The sequence below is a fragment of the Phyllostomus discolor genome, chromosome 4, assembly GCF_004126475.2.
Source record: "Phyllostomus discolor isolate MPI-MPIP mPhyDis1 chromosome 4, mPhyDis1.pri.v3, whole genome shotgun sequence".
In the NCBI taxonomy this organism is placed as follows: domain Eukaryota; kingdom Metazoa; phylum Chordata; class Mammalia; order Chiroptera; family Phyllostomidae; genus Phyllostomus; species Phyllostomus discolor.
The window spans coordinates 21,091,930-21,112,298 of record NC_040906.2 but is presented as its reverse complement, the minus strand read 5'-3'; the positions used below and the strand labels follow the sequence as shown (position 1 = coordinate 21,112,298).

At 36.5% G+C, this 20,369-nt stretch overlaps 1 protein-coding gene and 1 long non-coding RNA gene across 2 annotated transcripts in view; one reads left to right on the top strand and one right to left on the bottom strand.

Annotated features, from left to right (window-relative positions):
• CPS1 (carbamoyl-phosphate synthase 1) overlaps window positions 1–20,369 on the top strand; it is a 115,266-nt gene that overhangs the window by 22,701 nt on the left and 72,196 nt on the right. The window contains exons 5-14 of the mRNA XM_028509428.2: window positions 62–118; window positions 2,641–2,733; window positions 7,688–7,777; window positions 9,523–9,651; window positions 10,203–10,309; window positions 11,151–11,289; window positions 11,900–11,977; window positions 13,562–13,660; window positions 15,188–15,283; window positions 19,022–19,211. Of these exons, the coding sequence (XP_028365229.1) occupies window positions 62–118; window positions 2,641–2,733; window positions 7,688–7,777; window positions 9,523–9,651; window positions 10,203–10,309; window positions 11,151–11,289; window positions 11,900–11,977; window positions 13,562–13,660; window positions 15,188–15,283; window positions 19,022–19,211 (1,078 nt within the window). The remainder of the gene's footprint in view (window positions 1–61; window positions 119–2,640; window positions 2,734–7,687; window positions 7,778–9,522; window positions 9,652–10,202; window positions 10,310–11,150; window positions 11,290–11,899; window positions 11,978–13,561; window positions 13,661–15,187; window positions 15,284–19,021; window positions 19,212–20,369) is intronic.
• LOC118500004 lies at window positions 19,312–20,363 on the bottom strand. The gene is made up of 2 exons (XR_004902525.1): window positions 20,077–20,363; window positions 19,312–19,872 (listed from the first exon to the last, which is right to left on the bottom strand). It is a non-coding gene; the product is annotated as an uncharacterized LOC118500004 (long non-coding RNA).

The following is a 20,369-nucleotide window of genomic DNA, read 5'->3' as shown; positions in this document are numbered from 1 at the left end:
AAAACAATGCACTGGATCTAATTTCTTCCAATTTCCCTGTCACTGCGGTTTTTTTTTATAGGTCCCTGCAATTTATGGAGTGGATACAAGAATGCTGACTAAAATAATTCGGGATAAGGTATGATGGTCATCTTTAGCCACTTCTCTGTTTCTTCACACACACACACATACACACACATGAGAATGTATATACTCTCAGTGCCTGAGGAATTCACTAGTATGTAAAAGAACCAATCTGGCCGATTTCTGTCATTTGGGTTTCTGTCATCCTGTTTTACTATTTCCAATGCAATTTCCGTGACTGAATACTTGTTTGGGATGTTTGTTATCGAATGGACTTGAGGTTAATTCACTCAGCAGCATTTTGTCGAGTGCCCCCTCTGTCTTCATGATCCCAAGTTAAGGCCTTTAAATTCAGCTCAGGGCCAGTGAAACAAGTGGAGAAGGTTACTATGTGCATAACTCTTTACCTAAATTGAATGCCTCTATACTGGAAATGCAAGGCAGGAGGTGCACGGCATTGTTGCTGTTATTTGTTTAGTCCTCTTGGAGGAGTTGTCTGTGAAATTAGTGAGTGGTATTTCATGAGTGTGTCAAAAGACCCCCGAGTGTGTTAACTCAGTTACATAGTCTTTCTGGAGACTGCACCGATTCAAGCAGTGATAACAAGTATGTTTATGTTTTGCTTTCATATCTGATTGCTGAAACATCCGACCCCTCCTCTTAGAGTATTTCCTCACCATCAGCTTGCTGCTTCTTGTTATAAGAGGTGGACAGTTATTTTTTCCCTATATGAAACTTTCATCTCTCAGAGCAGAAAGAAATTTTACCTAAGGTTAACTACATTCCCCAAATTCCACTAACATTGTCTTACTGAATTTTATTGCATAAAAAAGAAAAAAAATGATACAATTTCAAAGTAAAAGAGATTCTTCGAGAAAATCTGTGGTAGATTTCTTTTTAGAATATATTGACACAGGATCTCTGTAAACAGAAAGAAAGAAACAACTTTGAAAATAAGAACATGTCTCCATACCCATGACCAGAAGAAAGAGGGAGTTCACGTGACCCTTCTACTCCATTTCTGATTTTCTTCCCTCTGCCATGATTTTCATGAGAATGGATGTTAGTGTGTAACATCCAATTTTAAATATTCCAAGTAGATACTTGTATTTTCTTAGCCCAGGGACATTGTGGGAGCAGTAAACAATCATGAGGCTACCAGAATGGAAAGGAAATAGGATTGAGAAATTCAATTTGGGCTGCAGAATTGGCAAGTTGAATAAAATATAGTGAGGCTTTATTAATTTCAGAAAAAAACACTTTATAAGACCATACTGTGTTCTTTATGTTGGTTTAAAATGAACTCTTCTTTTATGAGGGGCAGTTAAGTTTTCAAAGTTTGGCTGAACAGGCTAGCACAGACAAAATGTAGTATCACCTATTATATTTAATTTGGAGTAGTGCTGGCTCATATTAAAAATGTATACTGTGGCATTTAGTCTATTAATCTTAGGTTGGAAAGTAAGGTTGAATTTCATTCAGCATGCTTTAAGAAGAAGGGGATGAGAACTGAAAACCAAATTTCAAAATTAGGATCCATAAATATAGCCAAGGGACTCTGTGATTTGAATTCTGAAAGTAAGTAGAGACCATTAAGAAAATTAACCATCCAGTGTGGAAGTGAAACGTGATTTTTAGTTATTTTTTCCAGAATTTGAGGTAGCACTCTGAGTTTAGTGATCACACAAGTAACCGTCATGTCTGAATGGTGTGCTGGCACTTTCTACCCTCATTCACTTCCAAAGGACGTCTTCCCCGAAGGGATACATTTCCAAGGGGAATAAGGACTTTCTTCTGGTTTCTTCAGTGCACTGATTTCTTGGAGATCATTCATTGATTTGCCCTTCTCCAAGGGCATTGAAATTGGCATTTCCCCCATCAATAAAGTCTTACTTACTAAATATAATATACTATTTTGCTAAATAGATCAAACTAAACAAATGAAGTAAATCTCATGGCATAACTAATAATAAAAAGAAAACACTTCCCGTGTTCAAGCTAGCAGAGGTAATTTGTGGAACTTTCACAGAAGGCTAAACATTTTTTAAAGTTCAGGCTCTCAGGGACACATAGACATTAGCGTGTCTAAAGTAGTCAATATTTTCAATGCCACTTCTCAGAGTTTATGACTTGTATAGCATTTCACATTTTTTGTGAATTAATTTTGCTATCACGATGCAATAAATTCCCACCCTTTTCAAATTTCTAAAAATATTTAGATTTCTTTTTTTCTCAGTATATTATTTTATGCACATCTCCCATGAAATATCTTTAGGTCAGATGCACTAAAGAATAGGTACCCTAAATACTAGAAGCTGGAGACACAAATTCTCATGCCTTTGACTTTGCTTGCCCCAGATGATAGTTTCCGCCCTAAAAGAAATCATCATATTTCCCAGAGTGGGTCCCAAAATGTACTATGCAAATTACTTTATCTTTCCAGGTTGAGATGCTTTTGGTTATGAGCAGTTACAAAGACATTGAAATCTCAGAGCAGCTGTTTAAGTCCCTGTGAATTATCCTGTCAGCACCTTCATTGTTGCTCCCTTTTAACTGTTTAATTTTTTAATTTGATAGGGCACCATGCTTGGGAAGATTGAATTTGAAGGTCAGTCTGTGGATTTTGTGGATCCAAATAAGCAGAATTTGATTGCTGATGTTTCAACCAAGGTGAGCAATTTCCTTCATATTTTGTAGTTTTGTGTTAGTCCCTTTAAACCTTCCTGTCTTGTAATGTCAAGATCTTCATTCAGGCCAAGGTCATCTTTTAGAAGCACCAGAGTTGAGGGAAAAAAGGGTCTCATAGCAGCTAAAATATCTGTTACAAATCAGTGCGCTTAAAGTTAGAAATTGTTTACTATTATTTTAACTTTTTTCTGGTTCCCCGTTTCAAAGCTTTAACAATGTCAACAAAAAGGGGACCATTGACTGGCCAGAGTCAGGCATAGTGATGGTCAAGAGTCAGGCTAATAGCCAGGCGGAGAGTCAAGGGCACTTTAAAGAAATCAGACACACTAATTAGAGCCTGGGTCATTTGGGGCAGGGAAAAGTGTTCCTTGACCCACTGAAGTTTTATTGTAATAAAGTTCAATTCAAAAATTAGTGTTCATAATGATCACTGTGCTGGCCCAGGGTGAGATATGTTTAGTGTCTATTTATAAGAGGGTACAGAATACGTTTTAGAAAGGTGTCTGTTGGTTTTTATTACATGTTTATTAGTGTAGGTATAAGTCTCTTGGGCTATAGTCTCTGTCACTGGGGAGCATAAAAGCTAGTGGGACAGGCAAATGAGTGATCGCCATGGACAGAATTTTGTGGTGAATGCTGTCCTTAGAATGCACACAGGTTGCCACAGGGCAAGGGCATGCATGGGGCAGCATCGAATGAGACGGCTGAACCAGGGAAGGCTCTGCAGAGGAGTTAGGCTTGTTCTGAGACCTGAGGAGCAGGTAGTTATATGGATGAACTAAGAGAACTGAGTTTCAGGCACAAAAAATGGCATGCATTTGAGGGGCATAGAGGTATGCAACAGCATGGTGCGTTTGGATAGTTATGTGTACCTTTGTGTGGCTGAACCAAAGGGTTTGCTTAAAGGTGGCTAAAGATGAGTGGAGATGGACTAGGGCTAGGTCTAGAGGGTTTCTGGTTATTGGTTAAATCAACAAAACTGTGACCAGATGAAAGATCACCCTATTTTCTAAGTGATTTCAACTAGTTTGAATGAGCACAGTGATGATTTCATTAGCAGCTTGAGATGTCTTTGGGATTCACTATAAAAAATTTTTAAAGAAATGGTTTTAGTGTACTTTGAAATTTAAAGGGTGGATCCCTATATTCAGTTTTAGTTACGTAAAACAAAAGACAAAGTAGAACTTTCTTTTCCTAGAGCAGGTATTTGGTTACCATTGCACTTTAAATGTGGAGAGTTCAGGCAGGTTGAAACCCTTTTGAGGTCATTACTATTGGCTGGCTCAACATTGGGAATTATTTTCACTATAGGAGAGAGGGCTACAAACTTCTCTTCCATCAACATGGGGGCAACAAAGGGTCTCTTCCTTTAAAATTTTATTTTAAATAGAATTATTCACCTACAACATTTTCTGCCTCTATGCATCAAACATACAGTTTCTTTCCTAAGATAGCTCATGGTTATGGTCCATTTAAAGAGTCAGCTTTTGTCTTAGAAGAAAATAATAACCAACCTTTTCTGAATACTCAGTTACTTCTCACTTAAAAGTTCCATTTCATGGGGGAGGAAATAAGGCTTATCAAATAAATCTGTTTAAATTCAAATGTAACTTGTCTAGGGTTGTATAGCTAGCCTCAACTTGAACTCCAGTCACTCCATAATCTGTGTAGTTAACCTCAGGCTATTTTTGCCTAACATTGTGGTGTGGTTTTACTGAGACAGTTCCAGAAAGATCCATTTCGGGGATACTACTATGTGATTTCAAGAAGCTCTCTCAAGGCTCCTTATAAAATTAGACTCTTCTTGATCTGCATCTGGCAGGATTAGAATATATTTGCATATTTTGCTCTTCTGCCTGGGATCTCTCTCTCTCTCTCTCTCTCTCTCTTTTGCTTGCCTTCAAGAAATCAGTTTAAAGGGTTAGCACATTGTTTCTCTGTGAGCCTTCCATGACTTACCCTCTCCCTTTGTATTTCATGTCGTTTTATAAATAGCTTTATTTAAAAAATCAAATTATATTTAACTCCTTGCAAGGATTGTCTCTCTCACTTCTCTATGGTTAGTTCTTTGAGAGGAAAGGCCTTGGTTTACTTATCTGAATCCCCAGCACTTACCTTAGAAAGCCATCCCAGTGGCTTTCTAAGAGTACATGCTCAATATATATTGAATGAATCAATAAGGTAACAAACAAAGCCAATAAACAACAATTAGAGTTGGTGGTGAAGATGTTACAAATTCTTTTGCCTCTTCAGATCCTGAGTACATTAGTCAATGTTTCTGATTGTTTTATATGTCCATTATTAATGTATAAATTATCATTATTTTAATAATCAATATAATATTTATTAAGAAAAACAATAATAGACTAGATGTATTGAGTGCCTAGTATGTAACAGGCATTTTTCTAAACACCTTATACTAATTAATGTATTCAATCTTCAGAACAGTTCTTGGGTATAGGTATTATTATTTCATTTCACCAAAGGAAAAACAAATATCAAATAAATCCCCATCTCAGGATGAACAGTTACCAAGATTTATTACCTAAGAAGGTTTGTTTTAGTGTCTGACTCTTAAACATCACCTTATACTGCCTTCCAACATACTAGAAATAATAATTATTAGTAACCATACTCATATTGTCATGCACTAATCGTAAATTTACATAGTTTTAGGCCCTCTGCTTTTCACATTTGTATAGTGAAGGTTCAAGGACATCTAATCAAAAGCAGTAAAGCAAATGATTGGACAGTGGGTGAATGCACTTTACTGGTTGTATAGGGTAGTCTACAGTGACAAAACCTTCTCATTAAGGGTCTTTAGAAAGGAAGCTTCCTCCCCGCCACTTGCTGATACCTGTTCATTCGGGAAATGGTTCATGTTGCAACCCAGCCCCAATCTGCATGACTATGGAAGACAACATTCAATGAAGATGAGTTCTAGCCATGAGAATCTTTCTTCTCATGGCATTTTTAAGAGTAAAAATAGCCTGGTTAGCAGCATGTCGGGCTCAGAGAAAACTTGTGCTGATATTATCTGCTGTTCCTACTCTTGCCACATGGAACAGGAGGATGAGGAATTTGGGTCCTTGGAAATCAGTACTTGGTTATATATATTCTTGATGCTCATGTTGAGCATGGACATGCATTCACATCATTTTGAAGCATCTGAGTTGTTAAATTAGATATGTAATTATTTATACATCTGGAATTTTATCATGCCATGTGTGATAATTCTAAAATTTGTCCATTCAAATGACATGCAGCAAATATTCCCATATTTGTTTCTACGAATTTATCAATTGATTTAGTTTGAGGCACAGCATGAAAGTGAGCTATTTTTCCTTCTAGAATGATTGAATTTTAAAATTGAGAACTGTCTTGGGCATCCAGCCTAGCATTTTCCAAGTGTGAGGACCCTTGGGCCATTCACCTTAAAAAAATTCTATGGTCAAATATGGTTGAAAAACACTGCAGAATCTATTCCTGTCTTGGAGAATCCTAATGCAAATTCATGTGTGTACATGTCTGGGAGGTCTTGCCTAATTAACTTCTCTCATGCTGCATGGAGAGTATATAATATGTTTGTGTAGACATCAGCAAAAAAGAGCCGATCTGTATTTTTATCTGTATTAAATCAAGAGAGAGATTGCAATGATGAAATCTGGCACCATTTCTCAATGCCAGAGCAATTAAATAACTTCATTTTAGCTGTGATAAAGTATATACTTATATCATATATTTATTTGGTGAATTTTGTTTGGGTGTGGCTGATAACTTAATTCATTGTCTTACAATTGCAATTTGGTATAGCTACAGCTAGATGGTAATATTGCTTTGTTTTGTAGCAGAAGCCAAAGGTGAAGAATAAATCTGTACTTTTTCAAGTTGTCTGATGGGAGAGATTATCTGTAGCATTTATGGATCAGTTGAGCAATAATTTCCGCAGATCACAGAGGGACTGCGGTATTTTTTTTCTCCTTTAGAATGGTCAACGGGACAAAAATATAAACTTTTAATTTTTTCATCAAGTACAGTCTAAGGATTATCATTTCACATTCTATAGAATTTGTGGGAAGAGAGAGATATTTCAGTTAAAGTAAAATGCTTTTTCAAATATCTAGATTGCAAGTTTCATCTAAAACCTTTTACAAACTTTGAATTATCCTAAATTCAGAACTCAATCGCTAAGTCTTAAAGCAAGAATCACGATGGGCACCCAGCCCCCCAGGATTCTCTCACTGTATTTCTATTGTTTCCTTTTATGACTTTGGGGAACTACTTCTTGGGCAAATGCCTGTGAAAATGAATCTGACTCCAAGCAGTGCTTAAGACCTAGGTAATGATGATGATATGCTCTGGGATCTTTTTATGAAGTCTACCATTTAAATGCAAATGATTGCACAGTAACTAACCTAGAGGGACCAGTTGTCCAGACTAGCTCAGCAATTCTTTTGACTCTTATACTGATTTTATCTATTAGCCCCACTGCATAAGGCTAACACTCCGCCCCACCTACACTTTATAGCAAGTTGAAGGTCACGTGGTATTTAAAGCGTGATGGACTTACTGCCACATCTATGTAGTGCTGAATCAGGCAATAATATTTGAAAATTCCATTGTTTCGGTTTGTTAGTGGGGCAAAATATGGGCAAGATGGTTGTTAACTATGGGAACAACCAATTTTTAGAGATCATTGTTATTATCACAATCAAGATTTTACATAACACAGCAAGGTACTTTTTTCCTCATAAAAAAGATAGACTGTGATACTTGCTGTGCCTGTCTTGCAAATTGATTAACTGCCAGTCACTTCCAAGTTAGCAACCAATCTGCTGCCAATTTAAGTGCAAAGCATCCTCAGTTACGTTTATGATATTGATGTGCTGTTCCTAGATGGAATTTCCTTCTCACTCTTTGGTTTTTAAAATGGCAGGATGTCAAGGTGTACGGCAAAGGGAACCGCACAAAAGTGGTAGCTGTAGACTGTGGGATAAAAAACAATGTAATCCGCCTACTGGTAAAGGTAAGTAAACTGTTCCATCTCAAGGGGGAGGATTTGTAACATCGATTGCTTAATGTTAAAGTGATTTCCTCTGTCTGTTCCAGTGAAAGCTTGTGCATTCTCTCAGAATGTCAGGGAATCTACTCTCTTCTGTTGCCTTTGATCTACAAAATGAAACATTTATCCCTGTTAAAATTAGACTTTGTGGTGAAACTTTGTGGACTATGTTAAAAAAGAAAACCTCAAAGGCTGCAAAAACAGAGAAGAAAATGATGACTGTTATCACTTACTGACTTTCTGTGACTTGCCATGTTCTCATTCTTGGGATTTAGAGAGAACCAAAGCATCCGAGTCAGTGGAGAACTTCTCCATTGCACCACATGTATTATGCACCACATGTTTGCAGAGGTCATGCTTGATACAGTGCAGGCTTCCACATTGCTTTATATCAACTCTCAGATAACCATTCATATTAAATCTTAAATATCTTTTAGGAGAATTCAACCATCATTACAGCATTTTCTTAAGTAATTATTTTGTTGGGATTTCTCCTTCTCTACCTTCCTCTCCCATCTCTGTTTCTATCTCTCTGTGTAAGTCCCTGTCTCTCTTTCACAGGCACACAGCTTGCACACACAGATATTTGCAGAGCATCAAATTAGCTTGAGTATAGGGGAACCCTTCAATTCTTTGTTAGAGAATAACACAAATATCCAAATCATGATTTCAAATTCTGTTCAAGTCTAGTAACACAAACCTGCCTGGACTCTTCAGTAGCAGGTGCTGTAGATGGCCTATCGGTATTTCCCTCTCGGTTTACCACTTTAAGCCATTTTGCCTGGCTTCCAATGGCAAGTGTCTGCATCTTCTTGCTTGAGGACTGTCTTTGGGTGTTGGTTGCAGCCTCTGGTTATGCAGTAAATGCCATAGAATTAATGATCACTGCTGCAGCCCTAGCCAATGACTAGAGGGGGTCATTGTGTAAATATCCCAACTCCTTTGCTCCATGGCTGGGCTGTCTATAGGACGGATGTTCTACACTGGCCTTCTGAGTTCCTCAGTAGGCTGAAGCTCCCATTGCCCACAATAGTAACTGCTTGATAATGCATACTTTTTTGAGGTGACTCATGGTGTCACTTTCTATTGATATTTCCTGGAAATGCTTCAAAAAAAACACTTCTTTTTCTCAAACCCTTGTCTCAGGAAATGCTTCTAGGAAACCATCAAAGGCATCTTCTTCTCTATATTTATATATAAAATTCTAATTTTTCCATCAGAATATAAATATTATAGATAATAGGAGAAAACCTTAGGAAAGAAGGATGAGTAATATTCGATCAGGCAAAAAAGGCAAAATTGAAAAAGGTGAAAGGTGGGCTGACTCAAATCTTGCAGAAAATTGATTTATCTTTTTTTGCAATTCTCCCCTAGTTCTAGGGCAAAGAACCTGCACTCCTATGTGCCCAGGCATATGAAGCCTTTTGGCTCTGAAATCTTCTGAAAGGGCATTTATTATCTACCTTTTTAGGATCAGGCCTTTAATAGTTTTTTTTTCCTCCACTTTTTATTGATCATTGGCTCTGTTTTCCTCAAACACAACACAGTAAGCCACCAAAGAATTTTTTGCTAAGCTTTATGTATTTGAATCTCATGCCATTTTCTCTTTCCCTTTAGGGAGTGGTTAGTCCAGAGAAGGTCTAGCAAAATTACGCTTTGGCAAAGAAAAATGTTATTAAATTGTAATCATTCTTGTGTTTCTCTTTTAGCGAGGAGCCGAAGTGCATTTAGTTCCCTGGAATCATGATTTCACCAAGATGGAATATGATGGGCTTTTAATTGCCGGAGGACCTGGGAACCCAGCTCTTGCACAACCATTAATTCAGAACGTGAAAAAGGTGCAGTGACCGTGGGGGTGGTGTGTGTCTGTGTGCAACATGAGGGAGTCCGCTCTATGTTGCTGAGAAGGCTGTAATATATGTTATTCGGGAATTTTTTATTACTCCTATTTGTGACCTCTGAGGTAATGTCAGTACAGATATGTATTAGGGGGAAGAAATATTAAAAAAAAACAACAAAAAACCAAAGTTACTGGGATTGTGCCCTCAAGTTCAGAGAGCTGGAGTCTGATCTCCAAATGTGTCTTTCCACAGAATTATGAAATGACAACTCGTGTTCTTCACCAGGACCTTGGAATCTATAATACCCTCAAGTTTCTAAAGAAATATTAAATTAGATTTAATTTAGTATGACTGTTACATACATTTTATTGGATTCTAATGCTATAAATGTTTCAATCATGTTCTTATTTATAGTCTAACTTCTTATTCAATTAGTATTCACCTTGCTTTGTTAATTGAGGGGAAAAAAAGGATGCTTCGTTTTTATTCCTGCAGAGGCAATTTTTGGAACTTTACTTCTGGTTTAATAAAAATTCTTCCTGATTTAGGTTTTGGAGGGTGACCGCAAGGAGCCATTGTTTGGAATCAGCACAGGAAATTTAATATTGGGATTAGCTGCTGGTGCCAAATCCTACAAGATGCCCATGGCCAACAGGTGAGGCAGTTAGGCTTTGTTTACAGGTCAGACTAGCTCTGAAATACTCTTAGTCACTAAATCCAAAAGACTTAGAGAACTGACATGCCGGTTTCTTCAAAATAAATTGATAACTGTACTATTACATGGTTCGCAGTTGTCCGACTACCCGATACCACTCTCAATGCACTTTTGAAAGGCAGCCTTCTCTAACAATAACTTTGCTCTAGTTTGAGGTTGTTTTCCATCCCTTAGCATAAATTGAGAGTATAATAGTCAATCAAATAACATTCTAAGGGAAATTGTAATGATTTTAAACTTGATTTCAGAGCATTGATAACATTGTAAGGCTGAGTGGCTTAAGAACCGAAACATCTTCAGATCCTCCAGGTTTTACTTCCTTACCGCAAATGATGTTGATTTATGGGTCGTGAAGCTTTCTGGCACAGTCCGACCCCACAGAAAGTGTAATTCAGATGGACTCGGGGCTGAGTAGTTATCTCTTTATTGTTCCCCAAGAGCTGTCACCTGGCTTTAAAATTACTGTAGCTCCCTTAAAATAAGTCGCCTATGTTTGTCTATCGCTGCGAAGCTAGTAAGCAGCACTTGGTTACGGGTGCAATTCCCCCTTTTCTAAAACTGATTATAGAAGATTAAGAGACCTAATGTTTAACACACAATGAAGATTTCTAAATTGATTTCTGTTGCTAAAATTATTAGGATTAACAATCTGTGACTTTTCTCCAAGTAATTTTTACTAAGCAATTGAAATTTTCAAATTTTAAGGCTTTTCTTGCTTGCCGTTTTACAACAAATGCGCTTGTAGTCTTCTCTTCACTTTCCATTTCCCTAATTTTTCCAGAGGGCAGAACCAGCCCGTTTTGAATGTGACAAACAGACAGGCTTTCATTACTGCTCAGAACCACGGCTATGCCCTGGAAAACACCCTTCCTGCTGGCTGGAAGCCACTGTTTGTGAATGTCAACGATCAAACTAATGAGGTAAGTGCTCTCAAGAAACCTGTTTAGTTGGTGATGGAAATGCAGGGCTTTTAATACTCTGTCATTACAGACACCTTTCTGTTGTTTATGTGGGCTACTGGGGGAGACGTGTGTGTTGTAGAAGAATTCTATTTATAGGTTATTTCCCATAGCTCTCTGCTTTTCAAAAAGTCATTTCTCTCTGTCTTATTTCCTCATCAGTTGACGCACTGAGATCCATTCTTTGAATGGTTGATCAATGACTGTCTTGCACATTTATTGTTAATGGGGGATTAGTCGAGGTCTGTCTGAAACTACTCTGAGTCTCTGGGACTAAGCACTGAAGTAGCTTTTGAGAAAACCCTTGGAGAAGCAATTTAGAAGAAGATAAGAAGAGGATCTGGGTGTATTCCGAACAGCTTTGGGAGGCCCCAAAGGCTATGGACCAAAGCAGTTGTTTATATTAAGGAACCACATTGGGTGGAGTCTTTGTTGGCTTATTTTTATTAGTACTGTTAAGTTTTTGAAAGTTCTTAAGCATTTAATTAAATTTTTAAATTTGAAATCATACACAGCCCTGGTTGACATTCATTGTCACAGAAGGTGTTTCTCCGATTTCTTGTTCCTTTAGGGGATCATGCATGAGAGCAAACCCTTTTTCGGTGTGCAGTTCCACCCAGAGGTCAGCCCGGGGCCAACGGACACAGAGGTATGTGCGGAAGATGAGGTCTGTTATATACTTTCTTTTTAAATTAGAAGCGTGTTTATGTGAAAGCTCAAAAAACCAAAATAATCACCCTAGATATCATCCTGGTATAGAACATTCTCAAGAAGGGTGCTGTGATAATACACTCCTTGTATTCAAACTTTCCCACGAATATCATGGAGGAAATATCTATCTTTTAAGATTCAAAGTGGGGAAGCCCTTTAGAAGCCTGATGTAAAGCTATTTTTATTTAAGTCATTATCATTTTAATATATTTAGTTTTGAAATTTACAATTATTGTCCTATGCAAATGAATTCCCCTTGCTCTCTCATTCTCATAACTAAAATGAAATTTTAATCCCCCATCTGTGACTTCCCAAAATCTCTATGGCAACTGGTTTGTGTAGCCACTTAGGGAGAGTAAACAGCAGCAGAAGGAAGAAGGGCAGGAGTGTGGGGGAGGGGACAGGGCACTCAGGCAGGTACCTATGAGTCAGATGAGAACCATGAAGACTTTTTAGAGGAGTTTTGTTTGTAATTTAAGTATTTCTATTTTTGTGGTGTGAGCTTTTGTTTCAATGTTTAAAGACACCTTTGCAAGACAAGAGCTTGCAGTGATCTTGAAGTCTGGGAAGTCTCTGACTCCATCTCTCATCCCCTAAGGGCCCCCCAGTAGTAATGCTGACAAGTCTTCCTAGTTAGGAGATACTCTCAGAAAGGACCCCTAGGGAAAATGGAGAGTACACATTTTCTGTCTGTAAACCCTACTACCTCATCTCTGAATTGCTTTTTCAGATATTTGTGTTTTTTCTTGTTTTATTATTAAAAAAAAATAATGGTTCTTAATAGCCAAAACAATAGCCCATTCTTACCCACAATGAAATTTATAAATAAAAGTTACACACATACATTGCCTAATGAATGATAAACACTTTTTTAAAATTTAAAATATTAATCATTTGCCTATATTTGCATTTCAGATTAGGAATACTGAAATTAAGATAGGTAATATCCAGTATAACTTAACCCTTTTTATTTTGTCCTGTCAAAGAGTTGCAAAATAAATATTTTTGTTGAAATGTATTGTTTCTGTTGCAAAAATAAAAGTGAGTTCATTGGCAAAGTTTAAGAATCATCTTTAAAAACATATTTAGAGCTGATAGGAATTTAAAAAATCCAGTTATTTCTAACTGTAGGATGCATAAATAAGAAGCTTCAGTTTTTGTTTTAGTATAAACAGACTTTCACTCAGAAGAAGAAAATTGTTCGTAAGTAAGAAGGCAAAAATGTGTCATTCTCAAGAAGTCAATATCTGAAATGTTCATTGTCTGCTGAAAACTTTCTTTTGATAAGGTTTCACATAAGCACTTATGTTTACTTGTTCTAATTCTTATAGTAGTAAATATTTAGTTAATTTTGCCAGAATTGGCCCAAAACCCCCCTAGAAAACCAAATATTGCACAGAAATACTTATCCTAAAATATTATTTGTTTATCTGAATTTCAAATTTAACTGGGCATACACTCTTTTATCTGGTGATCTTCTGAGTTTTAAAGCTTCTAACTAGTTGATTGTATTCTTTTCTAGTATCTGTTTGATTCCTTCTTCTCGCTGATAAAGAAGGGGAAAGGCACCACCATTGCGTCGGTCCTACCGAAGCCAGCTCTGGTTGCTTCTCGAATTGAGGTCAGTATGTGTACGTTTCTTCTCCTTGGTTTAGGTATTTTGGATTTTTTCTATCATGCAATGATATATTTTTAAGTGAGCATGTGAACCTTCTTAATGTTTATGAAATAAACATTATTATAATCTCCTATCCTTTTAGCATCTAATTTTTGGTTGGTTCTTGATAATGTTCATTGGAGTTTTCCTGTTTGGATTTAAAGTCATATCTTTTAAAGTTTAATTCTTCCAGTATGTTTGTAATAAAATAATATAGTAAAGAATGGGGTTGAGTTTAGTTTAGAATTTCATATATTTTCCATTACTCAGTAAACCATAGCTTTACATACGCTTGAGATACACTGTTCAGATTACAGAATTGTTATAGATGACAGAATTTTTGTTTTAACTAGAAGGATTATTATTCAAAATCATGAATTGAATAATAGTATTTTTCTCTAAAGAGAAAATAAATAAAGATGCATATATCATAAGACTTGAATCCTTATTTGTTGAGTGTGTATGTTAAGATCTGTACCCATTTCTTTCATAGGTAAATTGCACACACACACACACACACCCACACACACCCACAGCATTGTTATACAGAATTTAGAGGGATATGTATCTATATAGTCTACGAACAAAAAGCACTTAGTCATGTTTATGTGAAATAAATTGAGTTAGATAGTTTAAGGATTTCCACGACAACCTCTTTTCCTGAGATGAGAAGATTGGAGGTAATCCAGCTCCTTGATGTGGAATCAAACTGTGGGTTCATGTACTATACAGTGTTTTTTCAGAGTACCAACTTATGGTCTTCAGATACTTTTCTTTTTCTAAATGGTGAAGGAAGGGTATAATTTGGTGTTCCACAGTGACTTGCATACAGTGGATGCCTAATAAAAATCAGCTGAAGCAAACCAAGTTTCCCAAGCCCTTGTCTCTTCTAGTGCCCAAGAACATCTTTCTTCTTTGAAGGGCTTGGCAGTGTTGTATGTGGCTGAAAGATAAGCAGTATTATCATTTGTTTGAAATCATAGATACAATTTGTATGAATATATTGCCAAGACATGCTTTTTTTGGGTTATATTTTCTGTAAATATTTCTTGCACTGAACTGTAAAGTATAGGCAACAAAGTAAACATGAAGGTGTCCCTATGTCCCCTCACCTCCTGTATTTGAATCCATGAAATATTGAATGTAATACACTTGATCAATTAAATTTTGGAAGAATCTTGTATAAAAATATATGCATATATATTTACATAGATATTTATGTGGTTATTTTTAGATAATTATGTATGCTTAATTAAAATTAGGCCTCTTCCAAAGCTTTTTGTCTTCAGTGAAAAAATCTTCATGATATTTGAAAATTGCTTTGAAATTAGAGCTGCTTAAATTGTGAGTCTTTTTACTCATATATTATGTAACATTGTACTTTTAGATCACCATCTCCTAACCCAAATAATATAGTCATTTCCATTTTTGAAAAAGCCTTACTTCTTTATATTAATAATAAAAGCAATGTTTTTTTTTAATTGCTTACAGGTTTCCAAAGTCCTTATCCTAGGATCGGGAGGCCTGTCCATTGGTCAGGCAGGAGAATTTGATTACTCGGGATCGCAAGCTGTAAAAGCCATGAAGGTGAGAGAATATAATCTTTGCTAGAATTATTATAGTCCCTTTAATGAGTCTAATTAGTATTGTATAATTTAAATGTGTGACACTACCTCTTTTCAAAGTCATTATAATTAATTTTCTTAATTATTCCTTTCACATCTTATATGAAAGGAAATTTGATCACAGACAAGATTTTTATCTTTCTCAAATGTGCAAATTAAGGTTGGATTGGTCTTCAAAATTATCTACCTCATCACCTATTTAATGAAGACATATAAAGACACACTGATAGATGTTTCTCATTCCTTTTGAGGGAGTGAACTTTTAAAATATACTTTCCTTTTGTGTGAAAGAGGGAATTTGGGCAACCTTGGTGCTCTAAAGTACTTCATTGTTCTTCAGGCATCTCTGTGGTTGAAATGGGAAGAACTGGTTGGGGAATCAAAGTCAACAATGCCTTTGTTCAAGCTCTAGAAATTATTACTTGTCACAAGGGGAACCATCTCCACTAACTGTGACCTGGGTTAGATAACCTACCAGGATGGTGTGGTTGGATTTTCAAGTGGAAAAGAGGATTTGATGCCCAAGTTGTGTAGACCATCTTCCTTATTGTTTCAGAGTCTCTTGAGATCTCCCCAACTCTGGCCATAGTAAAATAAACCTTTAGAAAAATTCCACTGTACATGTAAAATGTCTCTATTAAAGAGCTAACTTGGCTTTTCTTTGGTGTCCTTATTTCCCTGGATAGTCTCCATGTTGGCCCTAATCAGGTCCTCTGGAGGCACTGGGAGCTCTCTGTGACCTGGCCTTAGGCTTTGCAGTCTGCAGCCATTTGCTGGAGAGAGCAATGCAGGGAAGGCTGCAGGAGACTGGAACAGCAAACATGAGAAACAGTTGGCCAATTATTTTTATTTACTTTTTACTTTTTGTTTCATTTAGTATTCTATATACAAAGATTTTCCCTTGACAGATACCTGTTGGAAAGATGTGGAACATCACCCCCGTTACCTTATCTTCTTACTTGTTTTTATTTTTAATATTCTTCTTTATACACACATGGTGTTCATACATATGCACACATGTTTTTATATACATTTTCAAAGCATACTTTACTTTATTGCCTTGTGATTCCATTTATCTTTAGATGGATAGTGGATGTCCAATGATTTACATTGATTAGAACATGATCTAAGTGTGTTCTGGGTTCAGAACACATTTTACTAGCATACATTTTTAAAGTCTATTTGCTAGTTTTGTGAAGAGTATGTATATAATGCTATGTATATGTTTGTATAATCTCCTCACTTGAGGACATGCTTATTGATTTTAGAGTGAAGGGATGGGAGGGAGAGAGGGAGAGAGAAACATCGATGTGAAAGAGAAATGTCTGTTGGTTGCCCCGCATATATGCCCCAACTGGCAACTGAGCCTGCAACCTCGGCATATGCCCTGACTGGGAATTGAACCCTTGACCTTTTTTTTTATGGGACAATGCTCCACCCAACTGGGCCACACCAGCCAGGGCAGAATTAATATTTTCATAGCTTGTATTTTTATGTGCTTAATATCCACTAGGTAAAGTTATATATTTTAACTGAAGAATGAGAATTACTAGTATAGTATTGTCATTAATTAGGACATTAATAGAGATGAAGTTATGAGCCAAATATTTTAAAAGAATTAGATTGTGCATGTATTATATAGCCAGAAGTGTAGTAGGAAAAGTGATGTAAAATTTATTAAAATTATTTGGAATTATTCCTAAGATTTAAAATGAATGGACTCTGATCACATGTATATATGGGGCCTTTTCTATATAATTCACACAGCCCCTTCAGGAAAATGCAAATATATTTAGATGTGTTGGTGCTTTTCTATAGTAACAAGGCTTTCAACAACTTCTGTTTGTGATTTGTTCTCAGTTTAGACCCAACTGTTAAATTCTAATCCATATTTTAAATGCAATTGCTTGTCTGTATCTACTTAATATTTTCCTAATACACCTAACACTCATTTTAAAACAATTCCTTAAAATCTTGAAAGATGGGCATGGGACTTGAGTCAAAACACTTGAATCGAGGTTTTAATTTCAGCTCTTACCAGCTATGATTTTTGGCAAGTTATTTAACTATCGAGTCTCAATTTTTTAATCTGCAAGATGGAAATTTCTCTTGTAGTCTTGGTATAAAAATCCAATAAGTTGATAAAAAAAAGTACACTACAAGTTTTAAGCCACACTTTGAATTTAAAATAGTATGAGATATATTTAATTTTTCATTCATATCTTTCCTCAAGAATATGTAGGGCTTTCAAAGATGATTTCTATACTTTCAGCTGAATATTTTGTTGCCTTTTTTAGAAGGGTTCAAAATTGACATGCTAATAGGTAAGATAATAAGAACCATCTGGCCATATTTTATAATCGTTATTTTTGGTAAGTTTCACCCTTATCCTGGTTTATAAAGCTATTATTCTTAGTAGCCTACATGAAGAATTATTTTGGTGGTCTCTCCAGATGTCAGGAATGAGATGGGCTATGGATACCTCATACACACACATAAATTTTCATTTTATTTTGCCATATGGTAATTTTCTTTTCATATAATACGTATAAACAGTTGCATAATGCTCTTTGTTAAAGCACTGCAGCAGGCATGGAAATCCAAAGAAAATAGAAACCAGCAGAAGGCTCTCAGTGCTTCTAGCAAGAAGGGAGTGCATTACCCTGAATTTTAAACGTGTACTCAATGTTGTTCTCCAACCAACATTAGAAAGGGGAGCAGCTTCGGTGTTGCCTCTGGTTCTGTTTTATAGTTTACTCAATAAAAATTTTTGGAATATTGTGTTCTTTTAAGGTTAATTGAGCTGTAAAGTTTAGTAGTACTCACTTAATGTTGATGATAGGTTTTTGGAAACTGTGGCTTTAACCAAATCAATGTATAATGAGACCAATTTTACCTTAGGCTAATGGATAAATAAGGATTGTTCCTATGGCATTTTCCTGGTCACCAAAATCAATACCAAACATATAAAGTTTCTAAGTACTTCTAATTTTAAACAGTGGAATAAATGTGAGCTATCTAGGCCTTTCAGAAAGATGAATAAAAATGGGATAACTATTTTCTAATCCTCATTCCCCTTCGGGGTCTTGGGTGGCCGGAACCTCTCTCAGAAGCTCAGAAGCTCAGGGTGTAGGTGGGATCTACCCTGGACAGGACAACCTTCTATTGCAGGGAACACCCCCGCCCCCCCCCCCCCCGCCACACACTGTTACACTGGGGTAGTTTAGACATGCCAGTTCATCTCACTGGACATCTGTGGGATGTGGGAGGAATCCAGAATACCTCTAAGACCATCCTCACAGACATGGCAGAAATGTGCAGTCTCCACACAGACAGTGACCCTGGCCAGGAATTGATTTTTTGAATGACTTGAACAAAAAGATGCTATTTGAGGACCTGCTGTATTTGTGGACATCTAGTCAAATTCTGCAGAAATCATTTGCAGCTTTGCTTGGTATCTTTAGTGTTAAGGAATTCAGGATGGTCCTTATGAGGGAGGCAGTTCTTGGATAGTTTTATTTTCACTTCGTTTTTTCCTCATTTCACCAAATGTGTGTTTTCCTCTAACATTCATTCACTCATTTACTCGTTTGTTCGTTTGTTCATTCATTTATTCATTCATTCCCTATTGCCCTTTATTGAAATATGGCCGTTGTCTGCTTTAGAACATGTATTCAGATTTTGGATCCTTTTGTTTCAGGAAGAAAATGTCAAAACTGTCCTGATGAACCCAAACATTGCATCCGTACAGACCAATGAGGTGGGCTTAAAACAAGCAGACAGCGTCTACTTTCTCCCGATCACCCCTCAGTTTGTCACTGAGGTCATCAAGGCAGAGCGGCCAGATGGGTTAATTCTGGGCATGGGTGGCCAGACAGCTCTGAACTGTGGTGAGTTCTTTTAAGTGTAATTGCAGAGTTTGGGTCCATGCACTTACGTACAATTTTTTTTTTATTTGACTCCACCTAACAGTTGTGCTGTGTGTATTTATAAAAGCTTTCTTCTAATGGGTGGGGAAGCAGGTAGCAGCCTCTAAAAATGTCATATGATGAATAGTACTGGTTCATTTCCCAGAACATCTGAGAACAAAAAGAAATATTTTGTTTTAATACTCTGAGCAGCCAAGTAGGTTTCTTGAGTCTCTATCCTGGATATCCAGGATATCACTTTTGTCTGTTACCAGTCAAGTCCTGGCAACTATTATGAATGAAAAGCAATAATTAACATTGATGAAGTGTCTTGTGTTCTTATGTCTCAGTCCTTCAGCGTTTGACTTTCACATATGTTTTCATGATAACACAGATCAGTCTCTTTACCATCCCTTCGAGTATGTACTAAGTCCAATGCTCTGTCCTCTTTAAAATGCTGCAAACCTTTGGCACTAGATTGTGATGTATGAAGTTGGTGATATAATTTGTGTGATAAATATAAAACAGTCAAAGTTAGATAGCAAGATAGTAAAAACACAAAAAAGTTGGTGATTTTTAATCCAGATACATACCCACATCACTGGGATTATTTAAATAAAAGAACCTCATTATAAGAATAGACCTTAGGCCCTGGCTGGCATAGCTCAGTGGATTGAGCGTGGGCTGTGAACCAAAGCATCGCAGGTTCGATTCCCAGTCAGGGCACATGCCTGAGTTGCAGGCCACGGCCCCCAGCAACCGCACATTGATGTTTCTCTCTCTCTCTCTTTCTCCCTCCCTTCCCTCTCTAAAAATAAATAAATAAAATCTTAAAAAAAGAATAGACCTTAGAAGTGAAATAAATATACTAAAATCTTAAGGCTGCCAGTAATCTTAAGATTTTTGTCAGTGACAATAATGAGAATCACTTGAAGAAGATGATAATATAAGCAACAGTTGCATCAGCAAAATATTTTGTTAGAATGTCTTCAAAAAGTTTTATTCAACTTTTTTACCCTAAGTGCAATTCTATTTTGAACAGTGGTGGCTTCTTGGAGTTAATTTTAAGATTTTAAAAAATGGTATTACAGAAGACATAGGAGTTTAAGATTTTTAAAAACTGTATTTGGCTCTTTATAG